The 24,750-nt window shown below is 36.9% G+C and overlaps 1 protein-coding gene across 2 annotated transcripts in view; it reads right to left on the bottom strand.

Annotated features, from left to right (window-relative positions):
- Nucleotides 1–266: 266 nt before the first annotated feature.
- Nucleotides 267–24,750, bottom strand: part of LOC133518143 (uncharacterized) — a 45,353-nt gene continuing 20,869 nt past the window's right edge. For both annotated transcript variants that reach the window (XM_061851744.1, XM_061851734.1), the window contains exons 5-9: nucleotides 14,546–14,734; nucleotides 9,324–9,562; nucleotides 6,872–7,078; nucleotides 5,648–5,837; nucleotides 267–1,428 (exon numbers count right to left, since the gene is read on the bottom strand). In XM_061851744.1, coding sequence (XP_061707728.1) covers nucleotides 1,293–1,428; nucleotides 5,648–5,837; nucleotides 6,872–7,078; nucleotides 9,324–9,562; nucleotides 14,546–14,734 — 961 coding nt within the window. In that variant the 3' untranslated portion in view covers nucleotides 267–1,292. The remainder of the gene's footprint in view (nucleotides 1,429–5,647; nucleotides 5,838–6,871; nucleotides 7,079–9,323; nucleotides 9,563–14,545; nucleotides 14,735–24,750) is intronic.

Raw genomic sequence — 24,750 nt, 5'->3', positions numbered from 1 at the left:
GGCTTTATTAGATACAAATAAATTATTGATTATGTATTATGTCCATCATGGAGTTAATTAGAATACCGGTGTCTTTGAGCTTTACGTTTACTTACGCTCAGGGATGCACCCTTGAAATTAAAGGAGTTTGAAAAAAACACGATGTAACCCCTTTAGGGTTGTTGTGAGAGATTGAAATATGTACCTATTTTTTTAAATGTTTTTAGGGTAGATCATTTTAAAGTAATTTGCGAAAATATATATCTGAATTGAATGAAAACACACCGTTGGAGAAAACGTATTTAATAATCGATAAAAAATATGACTATTTTAGCAAACTAAGTTAGGCACTTACTTATATAGTTTATATACGATACTTATTTCATAACTTAAGTAAGTAGAAATTCAGCCTGATGGCGCATAGTACATACAAAATGTTAAAAGAAATGGATTACAATAGGCTAATGATATGAGGTAAGATTGAATTTTATTTAATAAAACATATCTCAGTAACTTCAATCTGGTTGAATAAGGAATCATAATATGTAACCTCACCTTGCCCTCTCGCATTTTTCCGTGATTTTCTAAATACAATATTTACGCTTATAAGTATACGAGTTAAAAATGTATCGCCTGCTAAGTCGCAATTAATGTAAGAAATGTCGCAACGTTTAAAAAAACCCTTTGAACCGCTTAACAAGATGCGACACCGTTTAATTTGAATACCTATCTCAGACACAAAATGACAGTTTGATTAGTCGCCCTAAGGCAGTGTCTTACCTGAGTGAATAAATCGCGAACGCGAAGCGGCGCGGCGCGGCGCGGCGCTGGTGAATTCAATCCTTTGATACCTACCTATGGAAGTGTCCTACGTGGGCGATCTCCGAATGCCGTTGGGTCACCACGCCGCGCCACGCCGCGTCGCTTCGCATTCGCGAGTCATTGCCCACGTAAGCCGCGCTGTAAGCGTAACTGTGTACAAAATATCTTCAGTCACATGAAGTAAAGATGGCTTTCGTTCTATGTGGTGTAGGTGTGGTGTTTTTTGTTAAGCAGTAGCAAAATTTAACGGAGTAATATTAAGTTAGATATACCTTTTAGACGAAACTCATGACCTCTATAAGGTAGACAATGAGACACCTAAGCGATGTAAGAACTCGCATGCAATTTTTGTTACATTGTCAAAAGCTACTTACATGAGGTACAACATAGGTACAACCAATTAAATCTAACAAGCACGTGCCGCAAGTTCCCATGTGGTCTAGATGAGCTTTTAGGCATTGTTGAGGTTCAAAGGGTGCAAAGTTAGTTGTTTATCGGAGATAGCACGGCGTGGCCTGCGCCGTGCTGAAGATGGCGCTGACGGCACTGTAAGTCGCGATGATGCCACCCACTACGCCCACGGCGATCACCTGCCAGCACGCCATCTTCATCCAGCCCGGCTGACTGCTACAATGCAAACGACAAATTCATTAGTTCAAACGAAACACAAAATACAGACATCATCATGTCAAAATTAACAGTTAACCTAAGTAGGTAGCTGTAGAGAGAGGTGACCCTCCTGCATAGATTAATTGTACGAGTATGCAGGGGGGATCTACTCTCTCTGCATCTGACTGTACGTTCCGTAAAATTAATCTCTGGTATTACTCTGTAACTTTTAGGTACTAAAATTTGCAAATATTGAGAAAATATGAAGAGTCTAGGGGCAAAAATAAATACTCGAATTTTGCATGGGGATAAAAATTTCAAAAGCACCGGTTTTGGCACAGTACAGCGAACGAGAGCTACTGGTGATTTCAGTTGATGCTAGTGCCGTGGCGCTTGGGTGTGTGGTAGGTACTACAAAATGGACGCCCGGTGGAATTTGCATCACGCACACTCACCGATACGCAAACACGATATGCGCAAATTGAGAAGGAGATGCTAGCGATCGTGTTTGCCTGTGAACGGTTTCACCAATATATATTCGGGAGACAGGACGTGACCATCCAAACCGACCACAAACCGCTCGAGGCAATTTTTAAGAAGTTTTTATCGGCTGTACCAGCGCGCCTTCTACGCATGAGACTGCGTTTGCAAAGCTACAGTTTCCAGGTGATTTATACTCCAGGGAAATACATGTATTTAGCGGATACACTCTCACGGGCAGCATTATCTAAACTGATGCATGAGCGGATGGCCGACGAGATGGAGGCGCAGGCGTGCTTCGTCTTAAGTCACGTAAAATTTAGTAATAAATAAATTAAAGTAAAAAAGTTTTAAGTTAAACGGTTTTATTTCAATCCGATTTTGTACCAAAAACTAGAAAATAAAAATTTACATGAATTTGAGTTCCACATACATTGCTTTCTGAAGAGTAATGATGTAGTACGGGTTGCAGTGTAGTCTTCTCGAGTCGGATGCTAAAGGCCCTATTTGTCTCTATGTAAGTGGATTAAGTCATATTGGGCAGCTTTTATCAGACTAAAATAAAAACGTGGGGTGTTGGTGCAGAAAAAAGGTTAAGTAAGACAGAGAAGTACGTGGTAATGACGATTTTGAGTCGGAAAATTTTCGTTTATTGGTAGCATTATAGCAACGTTAGCGTTAGTCAACGTTAGCGCGGAGCATCACTTTGGCTCCTGCAAATATCTCGAGCTCTTGAAGCAATCTACCCGTCTTGTTGACGTCTCCTGGTATGACATCAACGAGGTTAATATTGTCCACGCTCCGTGTGGCATCTATCAGCTGATCTTGAGCTCTGATTCGGTAAATACGGACGTTTTGGCTCTGAAACGAATTCAAAATCACGATGTTGTGATCGTGGACGCGGATGCGTTTAAAAACCGTTTAAAAAATAAAACCGTTTAAAAAATTAACATGTTGAGGGAACATGTAGCAAAAGACAACGTAAGTAGGAAGCCAGTACAGTATATTAAGAATGGGTGGCCTAAAAACAAATACGAGATTGATAATGACCTTAGAGTCTTTTGGCCATATAGAGAGTGCATGCAATACGAGGAAGGTATAGTTTAAAAAAACGATAAGATTTACATTCCAGACTCTTTACGGGGAGAAATGTTAAATCGCATACACGAGGGAATCGACCGATGCAAGCGGCGTGCGCATGACGTCATGTTCCGGCCGGGCATGTCGCGCGACGTGGAAGAAGTTGGTGCGTGTGTGCGCGGTATGCGCGTTGCATGCCCCGCGGCCGCCGCCGGAGCCGCTTGTACCACGAGCCATAATATAAGGTAGGCTCTGACATTTTTGAGCTTAATAAGAAATATTATTTGATAATAGTCGATTATTTCTCGAACTATATAGCGGTAAACCAGTTGAAGTCAATTAATAGTAATTGTGTAATCGCGGCTATGACGGAACAATTTGCAAGACACCGCTGTCCTATAGAATTGATAACGAATAATGGGCCGGTCTTCTCCAATATACTCGCAGTCAAATGTAAAAAGCGAACGGGCAGTAGGTACGTACGGTGAAAAAAATGTTACAAAAGTGTCTTATCAGATCAAGATTATCAGATAGTACTATTCTAGGTAAATTTTAGAACTACACCTAGGGATGGTATAGGTTTACCAGCTAAAATATTAATGGGTAGAAATATTCGCACACGTTTGCCAATGTATCTAAAAGGAGACGCGAAAACAAAATATATTCAAAATCATCAGTCCATTCTAAATAAACAGCTGCGACAAAAATGTAGATATGATCAATCAGCTCGAGATCTCCCTTCACTACAAAGTGAAGAAAATGTAGTGGTAGGCGACGGTCATAAACGTTAGTTTATGAAAGTGGTAAGTAAGGATCCCGAGCCCAGATCTTATATTTTATGTGACCGCCTCGGGCGTGAATGCCGGCGTAATCGTCGTCACGTCATTCGCCGGCAGAAACCTCGCGCTCCCACAGACAACGTGCAAGGCGTTGTTGGCGGTGACGTGCAACAGCCAACCACGAGCACCCGTGACAAAGTAGCTGACGTCCTCTCCGCTCCGCCAACAGGGCAAAGTGCGTCCGAGGTAGCCGTGGCTCCACCGCCTCCACCGGCACCTATCTCAGTAAGTGTCCCGAACAATCCAACAGGTGCTATAAGCATACTGGGGTGCCCCCTGGCCCTACAACTAGGAGCAAGGCTCGGAAACTAGTGTCTGCAATGCCAGAAATAGATTAAATGTGAACCTTAATACATACCTAGTGTAACGGTGTAATCGTTAACAAATTAGTTTAAAAAAACTAGTCTTTCTTTCAATGTAAAAAATAGCATTAGGTAATTATATCTACTGTTCAACTGTAAGTAAATATTATTAACAAGCAACAGCTAATGGGACAGAACAATAATTTGTTTAACATTATGTCTTAGAATAATATTTTAAGCCGTATGTACATGTCATTGAATACTCTTTATCATGTAACCGTATAATACGTAAGTCCTTAAGACATTATATTGGCCACGGGTTAAACTAATAACGAGATTATTTAACACACTGGTTACGCTATAGCCATAGGGACTAATATCGCGCATTTAAAGTTGCATCTGGTATGCAGTATTTATTGACCTACTTTAAACACAATTGCTTCTAAATATGGAAGAGGTATGTTTAAAATAATTAGTTAGAAATAGCTCTAGTTATTATACATATACGTAAACTATAATACGGCTGTTGTTTTTACGTCAGTAAATTAGGGGTTTGTTTACTTATTTATTTTTTTGGTTTAAAAATATCGAATATAAGAAGAATAGGGACTATTCAAGTAAAAGTTAAGATTTTATATTCATATTTCTATGGTTGAAATACATATGTTTTACATACTTGTTAGCCAGTAGGACATTTATAATTTATCAAACAAAACTTTGCTACGAGGAGAAAGTTGCTGTAGATTTACAATAACAATATGTAGGTAGATCTTAATGTTAGATATATTCATATGTGGGTAGCTGAAATAAATCAGTGTTTGATCAAGTATCTTGTCTTTTACTACAATAGGTAAAAATAACAACTAAGTATATACAAGGTGTACTTCTTTAGAAATTATCAGGTTACTAACACAGCCTGCTCCGCGAGCTTGAGGTAGCAGTAGGCGGGCAGGATGAACGTGAGCAGCTCCACGCTGGTGCCGCCCAGCAGTGCCAGGAGCGTGTAGAACCGCGGCACGCTCTCACCGATGAACAGGGTCGACAAAGTAACTTAGGTACACAGCCTGCTCCGTCGGCGCCTGCTCAACGAGCTTGAAGTAGCAGTAGGCGGGCTGGATGAACATGAGCAGCTCCACACTGGTGCCGCCCACCAGTGCCAGGATTGTGTAGAACCGCGGCACGCTCTCACGGATGAACAGGGTCGACAGAATAACTTACACGGCCTGCTCTGCCGGCGCCTACTCCACGAGCTTGAGGTAGCAGTAGACGGGCAGCATCAACGTGAGCAGCGCCACGATGGTGCCACCCGCCAGAGCCAGGGTTGTATAGAACCGCGACACGGTCTTGTCGATGAACAGGGTTGACAGAGCAACGTACACGGTCTGCTCCGCCGGCGCCTGCTCCACGAGCTTGAGGTAGCAGTAGGCGGGCAGGATGAACGTGAGCATCGCCACGCTGGTGCCACCCACCAGGGCCAGGGTTGTATAGAACCGCGACACGGTCTTGTCGATGAACAGGGTTGACAGAGTAACTTACACGGCCTGCTCCGCCGGCGCCTGCTCCACGAGCTTGAGGTAGCAGTAGGCGGGCAGGATGAACGTGAGCAGCGCCACGCTGGTGCCACCCACCAGCGCCAGGATTGTGTAGAATCGCGGCACGCTCTCGCCGATAAACAGGATCGCGGCCATGATCGACAGCCGCACTATCATGCGCCAGCCGACGGAATCTGAACATGTACAAACAAATAAATAAAAACCCAGTCAATTGCGAGTTCGTTTTACACGCGCACCGAGGGTTCCGTACAAACTTTAAATTATCTCGTGTAACGTTAAAGGCGAAAGACTTTTGATTAGCCTTAGCTATACTAAACATAATTGTGTACAGCGCCATCTATCGGCATATTTATCTAATTAATTTGCGCGATGTAATGCATAGATTAGTATATATTATTACTGTAATAGATAAGTAACTCTCGGCGATTTCACGGTCACGTCTCTACTAGTGCTGCCCCTAGTGGACGTGCTCTCAACTAATGGAAACTCTATGTACAGTAACAAGCACACATAGACACACACACATGCAGACACTTGTGTTGTGTTCTTTACCTACAGGTAATAATTTTAATATTGCAACTGATTTATGCATGCATCAGCTCGATGGTACCATAATATTATCAATCGAAAACCGGGAAATGGCTCAAATTTAGCTTCCAAGATTTGACAAACATACACATACTAACAGGGCAACTTAAATAAAAGCTTGGAAATTGTACCACCAACAACAATGGTGCGATACGTTTACTAATCTCTAATAACAACTCAATATCATTGTCGAGCTGCCAACAACAATTTGGTATGTAGTACCGAGCGCCTAATTCCAATCATCGGTAATAATTCTAAGCGATTCAGTTGTTATAGAAATCGACTGTCGATCGCGAAAATATACCATATTTGGGGAAAACGTTGGTCTTTAAAGCTCCGAGTTTGAATTAAGCCCTATAGGGTTATCATAAACAAGTAATAGTACATTACGATACAAGTGCGAAAAATAGGAAATTCGAAACGAGTGGCGATAAATTAAAACACGACCGAAGGGAGTGTTTTAAATCAACACGAGTTGCGAATTACCTATTCGCACATGTATCGTACAACGTTTTACAGTACATATGGCCCTTTAAATGTTCGACACAGTAACGTAATATGCTACTTCTCGCACTAGTGCTATAAAGTAGCCCCATATGTACTGTAAAATCTATTTTACCTCTGGGCACCTCGTACAGCTCCTCGACCTCCTGGCAGACGGGGTTGATGATGATAATAAACGCGAACACGAGGTGGACGGCCATGAGCACGTTGGCGGTGAGGGTGAGCGGCGTCGACGACAGTGACGTCACGATGTTGGGCGACACGGCCTCGCCGTACACCGCGTACCCGGCGATGGCGATGGGCAGATACAGCAGCAAGATAGCTGGATATGAGACGATACACTTGTATTATGAGCTAATCAAAATATTTTCAGCTAGCAACATTTCACGCTGCTGACTGTGAACCACTAAATTATAGTAAGCCGTGTAAAATTAGGGAGATGGAGTAGATGCGTGTTTTTATTATAAATTTTGTATCCCTTGACGAAATATTATATTAATATTGATAGTACCCTTTTGTCGTTGTTTAGTCACATTATAAATGATATACATTTATTGAGTACAATGCACATTATACAACTATAACTATAAAATAATAAAACTTAATTATTGGACATTTCATTAAACTAATATATCTCACGGTAAAATATTGAACACATAAGTATTCTTATAATCTGGCCTAAAGTTTATGGCTACGACATCTGACATGGGTTTTCGATGCTCAAAAAAATAGCGTTTATGGTTCCCATAAAAGTAACATTATCTACATATGTAGCACTGCCTTTACGGGTTAGGCTTTGTATATGAGGTCTAAATGCATACTTACTCTAGGTACTGTTAGTATAGAATTACCAGTATTCAGTTATAGTTAGGGAGGTGGCGAGCAAAATTTCGATATCATCAGCACACATGGCAGACGTTATTAATAGCAATAATGATACCTTGAGAAACATAAAGGACCTCGTCTGCCACCACGGTGGCGCTGCGTTGTCAATTTACAGCGTTTCAAATATGTAAAAAAAAAAGGTGGGCGATATTATTTGCACATGTCTGCCTCTGGGGCTGATGATCACAGTCATCCTGTAAACACAAAAAATCGAAGAGGCAGACATCCAGGGCTCTGACTTTTGAAGTTTTCAATTTTTTAAGTTATTTTTATTATTTAAAAAACTGTATATGAAATGCACACTTGGCAGATTTGAATTGTTCGATTAAAAACAATGAAAAGGACCACGGAAAAATAGTCTGCCAGCGTGATGCCGCTGCGTTGTCTATTGACAGCGCTTCAAAAATGTAAAAAAAAAAAGATGTGCTATATTATGCGCACATGTCTGCCTCTTGGACTGATGTTTCAATTTATCATGAAAACGAAAAAAATCGATGAGGCAGACGTTCAGACCCCTGATATTCCAAAGGCAGACCATTTGAATTTTTTTTTTTTTTTTTTTTTTTCAACTCGACACTCGCGCCAAGCTGCAAATAAAAAATTTTGCATCTACTGAATATTATTGAAAATAATTAATAGAATCTATACGAACGATTTTCAAAACTCTTCAAAATATTTGGCTTCTGCCTGTTAACTGCGGCTCCGCAGGTATAAAACATCTCCATAGTTGAAGATCCTGAACACCAATCAGGTAATAATTTTTTCATTTAGGTGTATCATGTAACTTTCGTGCCATAAAAATTTTAACACGTTGTGTATTTTTCAGATGAGGAAGGAGACATGGATGAAAGCGCCGACATGAACGATCGCCAAGGCTTCTCGGATGCCAGTGATGACGACGCTTTTTAAATATTATCGCTTTTTGTTAACTTTTCTATTGTAAAAAGAAGAAAATAGAGCCGAGGTTAAAAATCTACGTATTTTATACAAATAAAAACTACAATTGAAAAAAATTCACTCTCCAATTAAAGTTTCGAGCGCATTTCGTTTCCTCTTAGCATTTAAAACAAATAATTTCGTAGATTTCAGCTCTAGAAGAAGTTGGATTGTCACCGTGAGTTCAGCGAATAACAATAAACAAAATAATAATAATAAACCTATAAAGAATCACAATAATAACATGCAATACCCGCTTCCCCTTGATTACGTCCATTTCAAACCGTTATAAAGTTAAATATCAGTGAGCAAAGTGTCTGCCAAATGTTTTTTCGTATCCACGGAGTCGTAATGAATCGAATGGGGGCAATGAGAACCGTGTGCAAATGACTTAGTAGAGTTTTTTTTTTCAAACACTTTTACAACTCCGTCCCATGATAATGCAGAGCCCTGAATGTCTGCCTCCTCGATTTTCTTCGTTTCCAAGATATTTGTGACCATGAACCCCAGAGGCAGACGTGTGCAAATAATTTGATACCCCTTTTTTTTTAACAACTTTAATCGGCTGTAACGCGAAAACGCAGCGACGTAGGACCATTATTGACTGGACCAAATCGATTCGTACTGACGTAAACTGCAATCTACCTCGATGTGAAATGTGTGCAAATCATATACCGAAATGCTCGCCACCTCCCTAACTATTAAGAGGATTATTCTTATTCGTACGTTTAATAGCATTAACTCACCTCCGAAACTGTAGTGGATAGTATTACTGAACTTCGATCTATCGGCCATGTCATTTTGTATGGTAGGGAAAGTAGAGGCTCCCCCAAAAGCAAACATGATAGTTCCGAGAGCCAGGAAAAACTCTTGGAATCCATGCAGGCCGTAGCGGAAGACGAATGGCCTCACATCGTTCATCATCTGGATGAAGTACAGCACGCACGCCACCACCGTGGACCCGAAGGCAATCACACCCGTAAAACTGAAATTTAAAACATAAACAATAACACAACACTCCAGTATTTTTACTTTTTGTAATAAATACATAATTTTATTGTAATACCTAACTTCCAGTGCCGGTCTAAGTACCTAATTCTTTTAGTTTTACTAGAAAAAATATGTAAATGTCATAAATGCAGCAAGGCGTAGGATTTTTAAGGTTCCGTACCAAAGATACAAAAATATCTCGAGAAGTAGGTACTTAAGCTATCGCTTTGAAATTTGGAATAGTAATGAACAACGATAACCCAGACATATTGGTGGTGTAGTTTTTTATTTCATTTATATTAATTATGGAAAATTCCCACTATAAAGAGGGGGCAAAATTTCAAAGTCTTGTTACTAGGTCACGTAGGGTATAATTTGAAAGAGCTCAAATTGAACATATTTATTTATTTGTTTCATAATGAAGAAAATGACTTATGAAGGAAACTGTGAAAAAATACCATTCCCTTACCTTACCCTTATCTCCGAAGTTAACGAATGAAAAATTATAATTTTTTTACAATATAATAACATTCTCATAAAGATTACAGGAAAAATATAATCATCAGACCTCTATCTTATTAACTTTTTTAATTAACAAAAAACATTTTGTAATTTAATTTGCCATTAAATCACGTTTGCAGGTGTTCACATAATAAATAAATAAATAAATAAAATATCTTTGTTTCGAAGATCAGGCTTCATAGTTGTTAGTATTATGTGAAAATAACACAAACAAACTTAAAACTAAAGGTTAGTGTAGTAGGCACATTTCACATTGCTTAATTAATCCCTCAATATGGGCTAGTTGCTACCCCTTTAATTTGCCCAATCCAATGAGCGAGGATTGGGCTATCATATTTGTTAGCAATAGCATTCAGAATACTGTTGGGACTGCTTCTAAATCGACCTAGCAGAGATACTATTTTCTTGCGCATGATTGCCGGAAAATAGTCTGTTCTAGCTTCGCAAAACATGCCAGATGCACTACATCTACTAGGTAAGCCCAACAGCATTCTGAATGCATTGTTGTACTGCACTTTTAGTGCATTAAAGGCTCGCTTCGTATAGTTAACCCACAGGCCGCTCGAGTAAAAGGATTGGCAATATGCTCTAACTAAAGAGCGTTACCTTGACATTACTGGAGCATCGAGCAAACCTGCGGGTCAACATATTTCCCCGAACCGCCAATGCCCTGCGTTCTCGTTCCATATCCTGGCCAATAAAGAATTATCCCTGAAAAAGAGGCCAAGAGTAATGTATATCATATAGTTTTTTTAGATTTTTTATTCTGTTATTTTAGAAGTTACAGGGGGGGGGGGACACACATTTTTTCACTTTGGAAGTGTCTCTCGCGCAAACTATTCAGTTTAGAAAAAAATGATATTAGGAACCTAAATATCATTTTTGAAGACCTATCCATAGATACCCCACACGAATGGGTTTGATGAAAAAAAAATTTTTTTCAATTTTAATGATGTATTACAAAAAAACTACTTACTAGATCTCGTTCAAACCAATTTTCGGTGGAAGTTTGCATGGTAATGTATATCATATATTTTTTTTTGGTTTTTCATTCTGTTATTTTAGAAGTTACAGGGGGGGGGGGACACATTTTTTCAATTTGGAAGTGTCTCTCGCGCAAACTATTCAGTTTAGAAAATAATAACCGGCCAAGAGCATGTCGGGCCACGCTCAAAATAGGGTTCCGTAGTTACTCTTCCGTCACAATAAGCTAAACTGGAGCTTAAAATATAGTAAATTGTTAACCAAGGGATGAAACGGTACCTTTCACCCGAGTTAAACAAATTTGCATAATCAGTACCTAATTAAAGTCTTTTTACTATGAAGGGAAAACTTTTTGCGATAACTCAAAAACAGCTAAACTGATCATGTCCGCTATAGTTTTCATTTAATGTCTTTCTTAAGCTCTACTTCCACGATTTTTTTCATATTTTTTTGGACCTATGGTTCAAAAGTTAGAGGAGGGGGGGACACATTTTTTTTTTCTTTCGGAGCGATTATCTCCGATTATATTCACTTTATCAAAAAATGTTTCTTGAAAACCCCTATTAGTTTTGAAAGACCTTTCCAACGATACCCCACACTCTAGGGTTGAAGCGCAAAAAAAATTTCACCCCCACTTTACGTGTAGGGGAGGTACCCTAAAAAAAAAAATTTTTAGATTTTATTGTACAACTTTGTCGGCTTTATTGATTTATATAGGTATCCATGCCAAATTTCAGCTTTCCAGCACTAACGACCACCGAGCAAAGCCTCGGACAGACAGACAGACAGACAGACAGACAGACAGACAGACAGACAGACAGACAGACAGACAGACAGACGGACATGGCAAACTTTAAGGGTTCCTAGTTGACTATGGAACCCTAAAAATGATATTAGGAACCTAAATATCATTTTTGAAGACCTATCCATAGATACCCCAGACGTATGAGTTTGATGAAATATTTTTTATTTTACGACGTATTAAAAAAAACTACTTACTAGATCTCGTTCAAACCAATTTTCGGTGGATGTTTGCATAGTAATGTACATCATATATTTTTTTTAGGTTTATCATTCTCTTATTTTAGAAGTTACATGGGAAGGGACACACATTTTACCACTTTGGAAGTGTCTCTCGCGCAAACTATTCAGTTTAGAAAAAAATTATATTAGAAACCTCAATATCATTTTTGAAGACCTATCCTATACCCCACACGTATGGGTTTGATGAAAAAAAAATTGAGTTTCAGTTCTAAGTATGGGGAACCCCCAAAATTTATTGTTTTTTTTTTCTATTTTTGTGTAAATATCTTAATGCGGTTCATCGAATACATCTACTTACCAAGTTTGAACAGTATAGCTCTTATATTTTCGGAAAAAAGTGGCTGTGACATAATCGGACAGACAGACGGACATGACGAATCTATAAGGGTTCCGTTTTTTGCCATTTGGCTACGGAACCCTAAAAATCAACATACATACAGATCGCACAAATTAGTTAGTCGGCCCATAGATGGCGCTGTACACAATTATGCTAATAATATACTTCTGGTCAAAAGTGTTTCGTGATTATAGTTACATTGAAAGGGTCTAGCCGCAATCCTATAGTGCAACTACCCCTGGCTGAAATGTATACCTTTCTTAGAAGCGTTAATTGGTCTTATTATAAGATATCATTTTACAATATTTCAAGCCTGGAATACCTTTGGTTTGGATTAAAAAAAAAAATCTTTTTTAATTTTTCTAAGCTAAACTAATGGTTAGATTTCTTTAAAATTCGGATTATACATGGCACTAATAGCAATACATTTTCAAAAAAAACCAAGGTCCTAACTTGTTTACAAATGCCTAAAAAAATATTTTTTTTGTTTAAAATTTTTTTTTATTATTTACAAGAGGGCGACAACCTCAATTTTTAGGTATTTATTGCACAATACAATATTGTATGAAATTTTTTTTTTCATAAAAATCCATCTGTGGCAACAAGATAAAAATGTCTTACTAATGCAGGCCATTCGTCTTACGACCATTAACCGTAAAATACAGATACATTCTCGGCATATGTCTAAGAAGGTATATAGATGCTTCATAAAGTATGATAGCGAAAAGACGGGAGTAGAAGCAATTGATCAATATTGTTGTGAATGTGCGAATGGGTTAAGAACAGTAGGTTGTTGTTCACATGTAGCGGCAATTATATATTACTTGTCGTATGGCAGATTTTTATCCAGAATTCCGCGGCCTAGCCATAAACTCTGTGTACTGTTCAAGACCGAAGGTATAAATGTTAGTATTAATACAGACAGTGACGAGGATGAGTAATTATAAGTGTTATGTTTAGGTGTAAATTGTAGGATTTTAATAAAATGTGCTTTACTTTTTTAGTTTCTTTTGATACGAAATATTTTTTTAAGGCAGTATTGCGTATGTCATTATAACCTCAGCTTCGCTTCGGCCGATAATTACATGTGTTCTGAGACATTTCTTATTTTATTGGCCTCGGTATGTAATCTACTATTGCTGTACGTAAACAACTACTACGTAAACATTCCTATTATGAAATACGCAATACTGCATTCAAAAATATATACCTACTTACAATAACAATTTTTCCGCTCGACTAGCTGCTGCTCGTTAATACCTACTAAATTGTAAAGGCGGAAGTACACAATGAGCCAAATACGTTGGCCCAATGTGTAACCTACAGACGCCTTAAGTCGAATGGCCTACATTAGTAAGACATTTTTACCTTGTTGCCACAAATGGATTTTTATAAAAAAATATATATTTCATACAATATTGTATTGTGCATTAAATACCTAAAAATTGGGTTGTCGCCCTCTTGTAAATAATAAAAAAAAAATTAAATAAAAAAATTTTTTTTTTAGGCATTTGTAAATAAGTTAGAACCTTGATTTTTTTTTTTTAAATTATTGCTATTAGTGCCATGTATAATCCGAATTTCAAAGAAATCTAACCATTAGTTTAGCTTAGAAAAAATAAAAAAGATTTTATATGTATATATATATTTTTTTATCCATACCAAGGGGATTCCAGGCTTGAAATATTGTAAAATGATATCTTATAATAAGACCAATTAACGCTTCTAAGAAAGATATACATTTCAGCCAGGGGCAGTTTCACTATAGGATTGCGGCTAGACCCGTTTGTACGGAACCCTCGGTGTGTGAGGTAAACGATATCGCACTTGACCGGTTTTTTTAAACGGTACACAAAGATAAAACTAGGATGGTCATAAGTATTCTACAAGTAAATTTAAAATGACGTTGAGAATTTTATTTTTTCAATTTGATACACGAGTGTTACGTATTGCCTGTATACCTTTAGATAAATAATTATATGCATCTACCTATGTGTTAATAGGTCAGATTTGATTTTGGACTTTTCCAAAAAATATCTCAGCATCATGTTTAGTACAGATATATGTGTGTACACGTGGTGGTATACGTACTAAAAGTCCTTGGGCGTGGCGAAGAGCAGCAGTGGCGTCATGGCGCCGGCTACGATGAGGTACCACACACAGATGGTTATGGTGGGCAGCAGCGCCAGGAACACGTGCTCTATGATCTGCGCCGCCAGCAGCAGATACACCACCGACGCGCCGAACAGCGTCACCATCATGGCGCATGACACCACCACACTAGACAAAATCCACAAAGAGATTGCGTCAAATAAGAGTTTGCTTTGGTCGGCTACCAGGCTGCTCCGCTAGGGGGAAGTGACATGAGTGAGCCAGGGTTTCAAAGAGCTCTTTCATTAATTTGACAGTTTTGGCACGAACTTTGCACTAGTTTTTTTAGTGAGAATAATGACCCATGACCTACATAAACTTTTGGTTTATACCAAATACACTCCGAAACAATCAAAACCTGGCTCCTACATGCGACTTTTCTCCTACTTGATTTGTCAAGCTATCTGTGACTTGATAGGTAAGGTTAGAAATTATTGGAGTTCCTGGCATTCCTAAAAATAGTCAATCTATATGTCATTAATAAAATACTAGAGACATTAGATATTTTCCATTCTAGGTACATATACCTACTAATGTTTTTGATTAAATACGTTAAGTACATATTTCGAAATATAAAATACTAATAAAAATAGTCCCATGTTGATTGTAACCGAATCTGTTCCGAGTTTGAAACCGGTTACACCGGCCACGCTCGATGACGATGACCCTTTATCTACTTTATAGTATGGATAAATGACAAGATGTGTGTCAGCGACTAGCTACACTTTTTTTTCTTAGAATTTCAATAGTGTGGCCTCTGATGCTACTGCATAGTAAGAGATAATTAATAAATATTATACTACTAACTAAATATTATAGGAGCATTTTACACAGATCGACCTAGTCCCATGGTAAGCTCAATAAGGCTTGGGTACTAGGTGACGATATATATATTTTATATATAAATACTTTTGTAGATATAAAACATCCATAAGTCAGAAGAAATATTTGTTATAAACAAGCTTCGGAGTATTTTTAGCATGGTAAGACTAAAGTGAGCAATGGAGTCGTTGTTAACATTAAAATGAAAGTCATACTCATACTCATCCTCATTGGTCAAGTTCGTCCGGATCGTTTTAAAATATTCTGACTACTTATATGTAATACTGTTTAAATATATGTAGTTAAATCTTGCATTATAAAAATATAATCAATATTACCTATATTGCAGTCTCATCGCTCCAATATTTTACTTAAGTACCTAGAGTACATACTATATTGTTGCGATATAGAACTCCATTCAATTCAATTCAATTCAAATATACTTTATTCATGTAGGCCTAGCAACAAGCACTTATGAATAGTAAGACAGTATTACATATAATTATCTTAATCTAATTATCAGAGCAATTTATTGATGTTGTTAATATTATTCCATATATAATACTAATGAATATAATTCATAGATAAAATTTAATACTAAAACTTTCACAAAATACAGTCATACAAAAAAAATGTATAAAAAATACTAGTCTAGATTGTTTCTAGAATAAATTCTAAATGTCAAACAAATATAATAAAAACAACAAAGGAAATACATGGATTGGAATATCCATTTCATCATCATTATTCAAATATAATAAATAATTAATGATTTCGAATCACAATTAATCCCACGTTGTTTTATCATTCAAGTAGTCTTGTGTGGTATAATAAGCTTTAGAAATAAGTTTACGCTTTACAAGATTCTTAAATTTATTAATTGGTAACTCAGTAATATGGTTTGGAAGTTTATTATAAAATCTCACACAATTACCCATGAATGATTTTTTAATTTTATGGAGCCGAGTGAAGGGCACGGCGAGCTTATGTTTATTTCTAGTATTAATATTATGAATGTCACAATTTTTCTTAAAATCGGCAATATTTTTATGCACATACAGAATATTCTCATAAATGTATTGACAGTGCACTGTCATGATGTCAATTTCCTTAAATTTATCTCTCAGTGAGTCTCTATGGTTCATTTTATATATTGCTCGAATAGCCCTCTTCTGCAGAACAAAAATGGTATTTATCTCTGAAGCACCACCCCACAGTAAAATACCATATGACATAATGCTATGGAAGTAACTAAAATATACTAATCGAGCTGTTTTGACATCAGTTAACTGACGGATTTTGCTTACTGCATAAGCTGCAGAACTCAGTCTATTCGAAAGAGTAGCAATATGGGGACCCCACTGGAGTTTAGAATCTAAAGTTATACCAAGAAAAACTGTACTATCAACTAATTCCAATTCCTCATCCTTCACAATGACACTTGTTTGTACATGCCTTACATTACTAGTGACAAACTTAATACATTTAGTCTTATTCTCATTTAAGGTGGTTCGACTAGGTTACCCAAAGCTTAAACCTCACTAGATGGCGCCACAATTGCAAATTTTGAGTTTAAATTTTTTTGTGGAGTAGTCTTGGTATTTCTATACTGTAAATTATGTTTAGCGCACTCTTTAAATAAATATTGAACTATTACAACAAACATTGAACACTTCATTGTACAAAAACTACCCCTTAATGTCGACAGAATGTTTCTTGACTCTATTTCTAAGTATCACTCACACATTCAAACAGTCTTACTGGGATCCTTGTAGTAGACAATTTGCCACAGCGTGAGTAGGCTTCAATAGCGTTGCGGTATGTACGTGGAAATACATGCAAGAGGATGTGGGTTCGAGACTCATTAATTTTTTTTTTGTTATCAGTGTATTAAGTAGGTACCTATTATTAATAAATTATTTTATGAGAAATATGAGCGTTTTCCATAAAAATATTAAAAATCTGATTCTCACACATCATGATATTTTTGGGTTCTTCCAACTCAGAATCACTAGCATAATCAATCCTCGAGCTAAAAAAACCCGAAAATTTGTATTGAAATTTTAGTTTTACATTGAAATTTCTTTCACACTAAAATGTAACGTAATGGTATGGATATTTTAGGATATCTTTTTTTAATGCTAGGGTGGAGAAGATTCTAAGTAGAATGAACCTAAGAAAGTCCAAATTTGTAAGTCAGATTTTCCGGTATTTTTAAAAAAAAAACGCTGTTTTGTTCTAAAATTAAAGCAATCCCTTACTGCCCAGCCTTTAAAAAAGTAGGTACTATTTTACAGTAGAATTAAAACATTTTTTTACGATACATTTAATTAAATTACAGTGAGTTACAAAATTGCATGGCCTTCTATTTATAACCATTATAAAAAGAAATGAGATATTTACCATGTTTGTTTATATTATTGATTTCCCGATATTTTGACACAACTAGAAGTTTCACACAATGCCTAGAGATAGAAAATTATTTATTTATTTTATTTATTGTCAATTTCATTCAACCGATCACATCATATCCAATTTATGTGTTTATGTATTTCATTGTTTTCTACCTAGTTGGTTATTAAATTCTGTTACTGCAATAATCTTTATCTACATAAAATATACCAACGAAAGTTTAATAAAGTATATATTAAAATGAAGTACACAAAATCAGGAATTACATATGACAATATCATTCAAAATCGCCTCCTCTGGCTTTGACACAGGCCCTCAAACGACGAGGCCAGTCATCAATAGCGGCACGCACGATTGTCATGTCTAATTCCGTCACTGTCTTAACTATGGCCCGCTTGAGGGAGTTAAGATTTGTGTGGGGTTTAGCACAGGCTTTCTCCTCAATAACCTGCTATATGGCATAATCCAGGGGGTTAAGGTCCGGGCTGGAGGACGGCCAGTCTTCGTGGGCAATAAAGTCAATTTTGTTCCTTCGAAACCAGGCTCGAGTTGTTTTTGCCTTATGTGCAGGAGCTGAGTCCTGTTCAAAGATCCATGGTTGGTTTTGAAATAGGGTGTGGCTTTAGGGCTTCACTATTGGTTCGAGAACGGTTTCCAGTTTCCGGTTTTCACACCTTTTTCACAGAAATGAATCTGTGTTAGCCCTGAGTATGACACACCCAAAATCATGTTTGGCGGGTGCCCACATTTGTGCAACGCAATAGGGTTGTTTCCATCTACAAATCTTAGGGCATAATTGTATCCCAAAAAATTTTTTGGATTATAAGAACATGTTAAACTACTTTTAGGGGACCTGTAATGACCATATTTTTGTAAATATTGAATTTAAAATATCTTTTGGCACACGTCACGTGACCAAACTCGAAACGTCATTGAAGATTCTGATGACGTCACAACTCTCGGATTGACACTGTTGACAGTTAGGCGATTAACAACAAATGACAAATATCAGTTGACAGTTCGTATCTTCTACGTGTGTATGTAGTTATGTGTCAAGCCATAAACTGTGACGTCACACAAAGAGCGTTTTGGGCGCGAAAGCATCTGTCAAAATATATTTTGTTAATTTAACATATTTAAAGCCGTTTTTAGTATAAAAGCTGAATTTTAAGGCAACTTTTAGTTAATATAGAAAGTAATACAAGCGTTTCAAAAAATTTGAATATGATTCTCTTTTAGGCCCCAATTCATTATAGATACGACGAGATAAGCGTTATGTGTGGTATATAATTATAGCTCACAAATCCACCACATTATGTCATTTTTTATTTTTTCGGTAGCATTTGTTTTAACGGAAATAAAGAGGTTGCAAATCGAGTAACAGAACTTCAGAACAGATATCATTTGATATTTACCAGTCGCTTTTCGGTGAAGGAAAACATCGTGAGGAAACTGGACTAATCCCAACAAGGCTTAGTTTTACCCTCTGGGTTGGAAGGTCAGATGGCAGTGGCTTTCGTAAAAACTAGTGCCCACGCCAAATCTTGGGATTAGTTGTCAAAGCGGACCCCAAGCTCCATTGAGCCGTGGCAATATGCTGGGACAACGCTAGGAAGAAAGAAAGAAATCGAGTAACAGAACTTAGTAACCAACTAGGTATAATAGTTATGATGTAAATGTCCATATCATGTTGGAGTCATATATGTATTAGCCAACTAATTATTCAAGATCAATACACTTAGCTCCCTTAGGTATTCGCCTTAGTACAATCTCGGGCAAAATTGAGTTTTATAAAAGTGAACTAGTTTCTAGGTCATATTTTCTATGAATTGGTCATTTTTGTAGACTCTAATTACAGTTACACTTTTCCTGGTTTTTCGCGGACCAGAATATCGATGATTTTTGTAACTTGATTTAGACGTTGCTATCATTTTCAATCCAAAAACACATAAAATCACAATTCAGAACATGCGGCAGCTTTGTTTTCTATCAAGTACCTCAAGCACCAGGGCGGCTACCGGGAAAATCGAAATTCGTCAATTTCGGGCATTTTTCTCTGTCACTCTAATTACGTCTTAGTGAGAGTAAAAGAGAAAGATCCCCGCAATTTGCGAATTTAGGTTTTCGCGGTAGGCCCCCAGGTCCTGTCAAGTTTCAGCAGTGTTGCCAGGTGAACGGAAGAGAATTATCGTACTTGAGTGTCAATATTATTGTACCGTTGAAAAAAATATCGTACGCCAATCAAAAAGGCAGCCCCTAAAAATGTCTTGCAAAATAAGCTTAAACTTCCAATTAATAATAAAAAAAGACAATTTTCGTCTAAATTGCGCAAAAAATCTGTTTATGTTTGTGTATTTTTGGGATAGACTCAAACGGTATACAGGAAATTGTGACATTTTAAACTTTAAACTTACACCAAGGAGCCGAACACCCAAAAGATACTAATTTTAGCCTATTTCTGAGAGAAAGTGTCATATTTTGCTTCAAATTACTAGACTTTTAAGGTGGCATCATCCAAGGGCTGAAATTGTAGTACTTTAGTGTACGATAATGCTCTTTGGAACATTACGTCATACCGGGGCCCAAATTATCGTACATGTACGACAATTATCGTACGCCTGGTCACACTGAGTGTCAGTGTCGACAGAGTCAGCTAAAAACGCGTCAAACATCGCAACGTCGCGCCGATGCATGGAGTGGCAACGCCGCAATGTATTTGTACACGACATTTATCACACACACATGAGTAAAATTTATAAAAATATAACGTTGATTATTGCATGATTTCTATATGAAACAAAGTTTTTCTATTAATTTAGCGCAAATGAATATTCGAAAGTAGATAGATGCGCAACTATTTATGTAATAATATTGTGTAATTAATTAATAAATAGCGATTGTTTTTTGTATGAAAATCGAACCACCTTAACAATAAATTATTAACATTGAACCAATTTACTACTTTAGAAATAGCATCGTTTACATCATTGTAAGCTTGTTGCTGTCGTTTGACTTTGAAAATAAGTGAAGTGTCGTCTGCAAACAATACTATATCATGGTGGGTCTTTACAAGGAATGGCAAGTCATTTATGTAGATAAGGAACAGGAAAGGTCCCAATATTGACCCCTGTGGTACACCCATAGAGACCAATGACCCCGGTGATCGCTGTCCATTCACATCGACCCTTTGTATTCTACCATTTAAGTAGGACTTAAGTAAATCCAGTGCCGCTCCTCTAACTCCATAATAGTGTAGTTTCCTGATTAATGTTTCATGACAAACGCAGTCGAAGGCCTTAGACAAATCACAGAAGATACCTATAGCATCTCGTGACTCCTCCCAGGCATCGAAGATATGCTTAATTAGCTCAACACCAGCATCGGTTGTCGAGCGACCCCGTGTAAAACCAAACTGCTTATTATGCATTAAATTATTGACGTTAAAATGTCGTACTAATTGAGAAAGAATTAATTTTTCAAAAATCTTACTGAACGTTGGTAGCACAGATATCGGTCTAAAGTTAGTGGGGTCAGAGTTGCTACCCGATTTAAATAAAGGAGTTATTTTACTATGTTTCATTAAATCAGGAAACTCGCCGCAATCAACACTGTTGTTAAATATAATTACTAAGTCAGGCGCTATAATTTCTACTAAGGATTTGACAGCATGGACAGAGACTCCCCAGAGGTCATTCGTTTTTTTGACATTAACCGAATTAAACGCCTTTACTACATCGGAGGTACAAACACGTTCAAAATGAAAATCTCCACAACACTCTGGAGCGTTATCTTTTAATAGAGTAACAGCAGACGAGGGTGATGAATTTAAATCCTTAGTTGTGAAAACTGGTACGTCAGTGAAAAAAATTTCAAATTCTGTAGCTACTTCTAAATTGGAATCTATAATTTTGTTATCAATATTTAGTTTAAAATCATTCACTCTGTGTTTCGAGCGACCAGTCTCCACATTGATTACTTTCCAGGTTGCTTTAATAATGTTGGGACTATTTTTTATTCTTTGACTTAGATAATTTCGCTTAGCTATATGACAATCTATTTTAAACTTTTTCGAATATTGCTTGACATGTTCTTTAAATTCATCACTCGTGTTAAACCGCCGTTCCTCATACAAGGCATACAGTGCACGTCTTCGTTGATGTAAGTCCGCAGTAGCCCACTCCCTAAAAACTGATGCACCACTAACTAAGACCGATTTTGAAGTAAATATCGCATTATAATGATCCATAAAAGTGTGAAAGAATGAATTATACATACTATTTGGACCCATATCGGAAGACAAAAAGGGTAGCGACTGAACTAGACTTTGCTTCATTCTTTCTATGCGGTCCGAGGTTACTGGTACAAATGTTATTTGTTTTCTCAAAGTATTTTTCCTTAATGTCTCAAATACCATTAATTGACCTAAGTGGTCTGATTCTAAATTACTGATAACTTTTTTAGTAATAGGAACAATATCAGTGAAAATATTATCTATACAGGTTGCACTAGTAGCAATCACTCTAGTAGGCTCCATAAACATGTGGTTGAGATTACCAGATTTGAATAGATTCAACAATCTACAAGACATTGTTGAATTTTCCAAAATATTTACATTAAAGTCGCCGCATATAAATAATTTCTTACTAGAAGATGATATTTTAAGTAGCACAGAATCCATTACACTTTCAAATATTTCAAAATTACTTAATGGCGGCCTATATACACAGACAACAATTAATTGCTCCAATTCTACTGCACTTAGTTCTATAGTCCGTTCAACAGACATTGATACAATATCCTTACGTTCCTTAAATTTTAACTGACTATTTAATATAATTAACGACCCACCATGTATGGAACTAATTCTGGTGAACGAACTTCCCACCTGATGATTATTAAATTGAGGCATTAATTCATTATTTGTTAACCAATGTTCAGTAATACATAAAATATCAACATAAAAATCGTTCATAAAAAGTTCAATCTGTAAATCTTTTCCTCTAATACATTGAATGTTTTGATGCACCAGGTGGATATACTTTCCATGTTTACAGTATTTTTCATTATATTTATTTAAAACTAAATTGCCAGAGACAGAATCTTTTGTTTTAACAGCTAGTTTAAATCATTGGTTATGACTGGAACCAATTCCAAGCTCATACTGCGCTGCTCAATAGGAGCAGAGTTGTCTGCCAAATTCTTGGCAGAAATGTCAAGTAAATAGGATAGCGATAAAGCTATTTGTCTCTTGTAATAATTTGAAAGGTAACACTTACCTTTAGTCAAAAACACCATAGGCATATGGTATTTACTAACAAATTTGTTAGTGTCAATTATGATAAACTTACTACTATATGTACAAAGATTATATAGAGATATATTCAACTTATGTCTAATGTTATTTTCTGCCTCTGACATTTGCTCACAATAGGGGAATGTGAAAATAATAATTTCATGCACTGCAAGTGAATTTAACTGTTCAAAGTATTTAAGTAAATTAGAACTATACATTGTCACTGAAACTCATTGCTATAGCTACGTGCTGTCGTACTCAGGGGTCACTACCGACTAAGCTAGGAGGCCACCGGGATACCCTTGTTTTTTTTCAGGTGACACAATGGTTTCATGGGTTAAACTAAACTCATCAAGCTAGCCTCAAAAAGAGGGAAAGGGTCAGCCACACGGTACAATTTCCACTTTGTTTCAGCTGTAGCCTAACATTGAAACTAAATAGATTATATTTTCGTACAATTTAATTTATCGAAAAAACTTTTAATTTTTATAGGGACGACATTCAACTATTACAATTACATAGGTTATCAAACACTAGAACGTTCACCTTAAGGTGGTTCGATTTTCATACAAAAAACAATCGCTATTTATTAATTAATTACACAATATTATTACATAAATAGTTGCGCATCTATCTACTTTCGAATATTCATTTGCGCTAAATTAATAGAAAAACTTTGTTTCATATAGAAATCATGCAATAATCAACGTTATATTTTTATAAATTTTACTCATGTGTGTGTGATAAATGTCGTGTACAAATACATTGCGGCGTTGCCACTCCATGCATCGGCGCGACGTTGCGATGTTTGACGCGTTTTTAGCTGACTCTGTCGACACTGACACTCAGTGTGACCAGGCGTACGATAATTGTCGTACATGTACGATAATTTGGGCCCCGGTATGACGTAATGTTCCAAAGAGCATTATCGTACACTAAAGTACTACAATTTCAGCCCTTGGATGATGCCACCTTAAAAGTCTAGTAATTTGAAGCAAAATATGACACTTTCTCTCAGAAATAGGCTAAAATTAGTATCTTTTGGGTGTTCGGCTCCTTGGTGTAAGTTTAAAGTTTAAAATGTCACAATTTCCTGTATACCGTTTGAGTCTATCCCAAAAATACACAAACATAAACAGATTTTTTGCGCAATTTAGACGAAAATTGTCTTTTTTTATTATTAATTGGAAGTTTAAGCTTATTTTGCAAGACATTTTTAGGGGCTGCCTTTTTGATTGGCGTACGATATTTTTTTCAACGGTACAATAATATTGACACTCAAGTACGATAATTCTCTTCCGTTCACCTGGCAACACTGCTGAAACTTGACAGGACCTGGGGGCCTACCGCGAAAACCTAAATTCGCAAATTGCGGGGATCTTTCTCTTTTACTCTCACTAAGACGTAATTAGAGTGACAGAGAAAAATGCCCGAAATTGACGAATTTCGATTTTCCCGGTAGCCGCCCTGGTGCTTGAGGTACTTGATAGAAAACAAAGCTGCCGCATGTTCTGAATTGTGATTTTATGTGTTTTTGGATTGAAAATGATAGCAACGTCTAAATCAAGTTACAAAAATCATCGATATTCTGGTCCGCGAAAAACCAGGAAAAGTGTAA

The sequence above is a fragment of the Cydia pomonella genome, chromosome 1 (assembly GCF_033807575.1).
Source record: "Cydia pomonella isolate Wapato2018A chromosome 1, ilCydPomo1, whole genome shotgun sequence".
NCBI lineage: Eukaryota > Metazoa > Arthropoda > Insecta > Lepidoptera > Tortricidae > Cydia > Cydia pomonella.
Note: the sequence above shows the minus strand (reverse complement) of the source record. Positions and strands in the feature narration are given on the sequence as shown.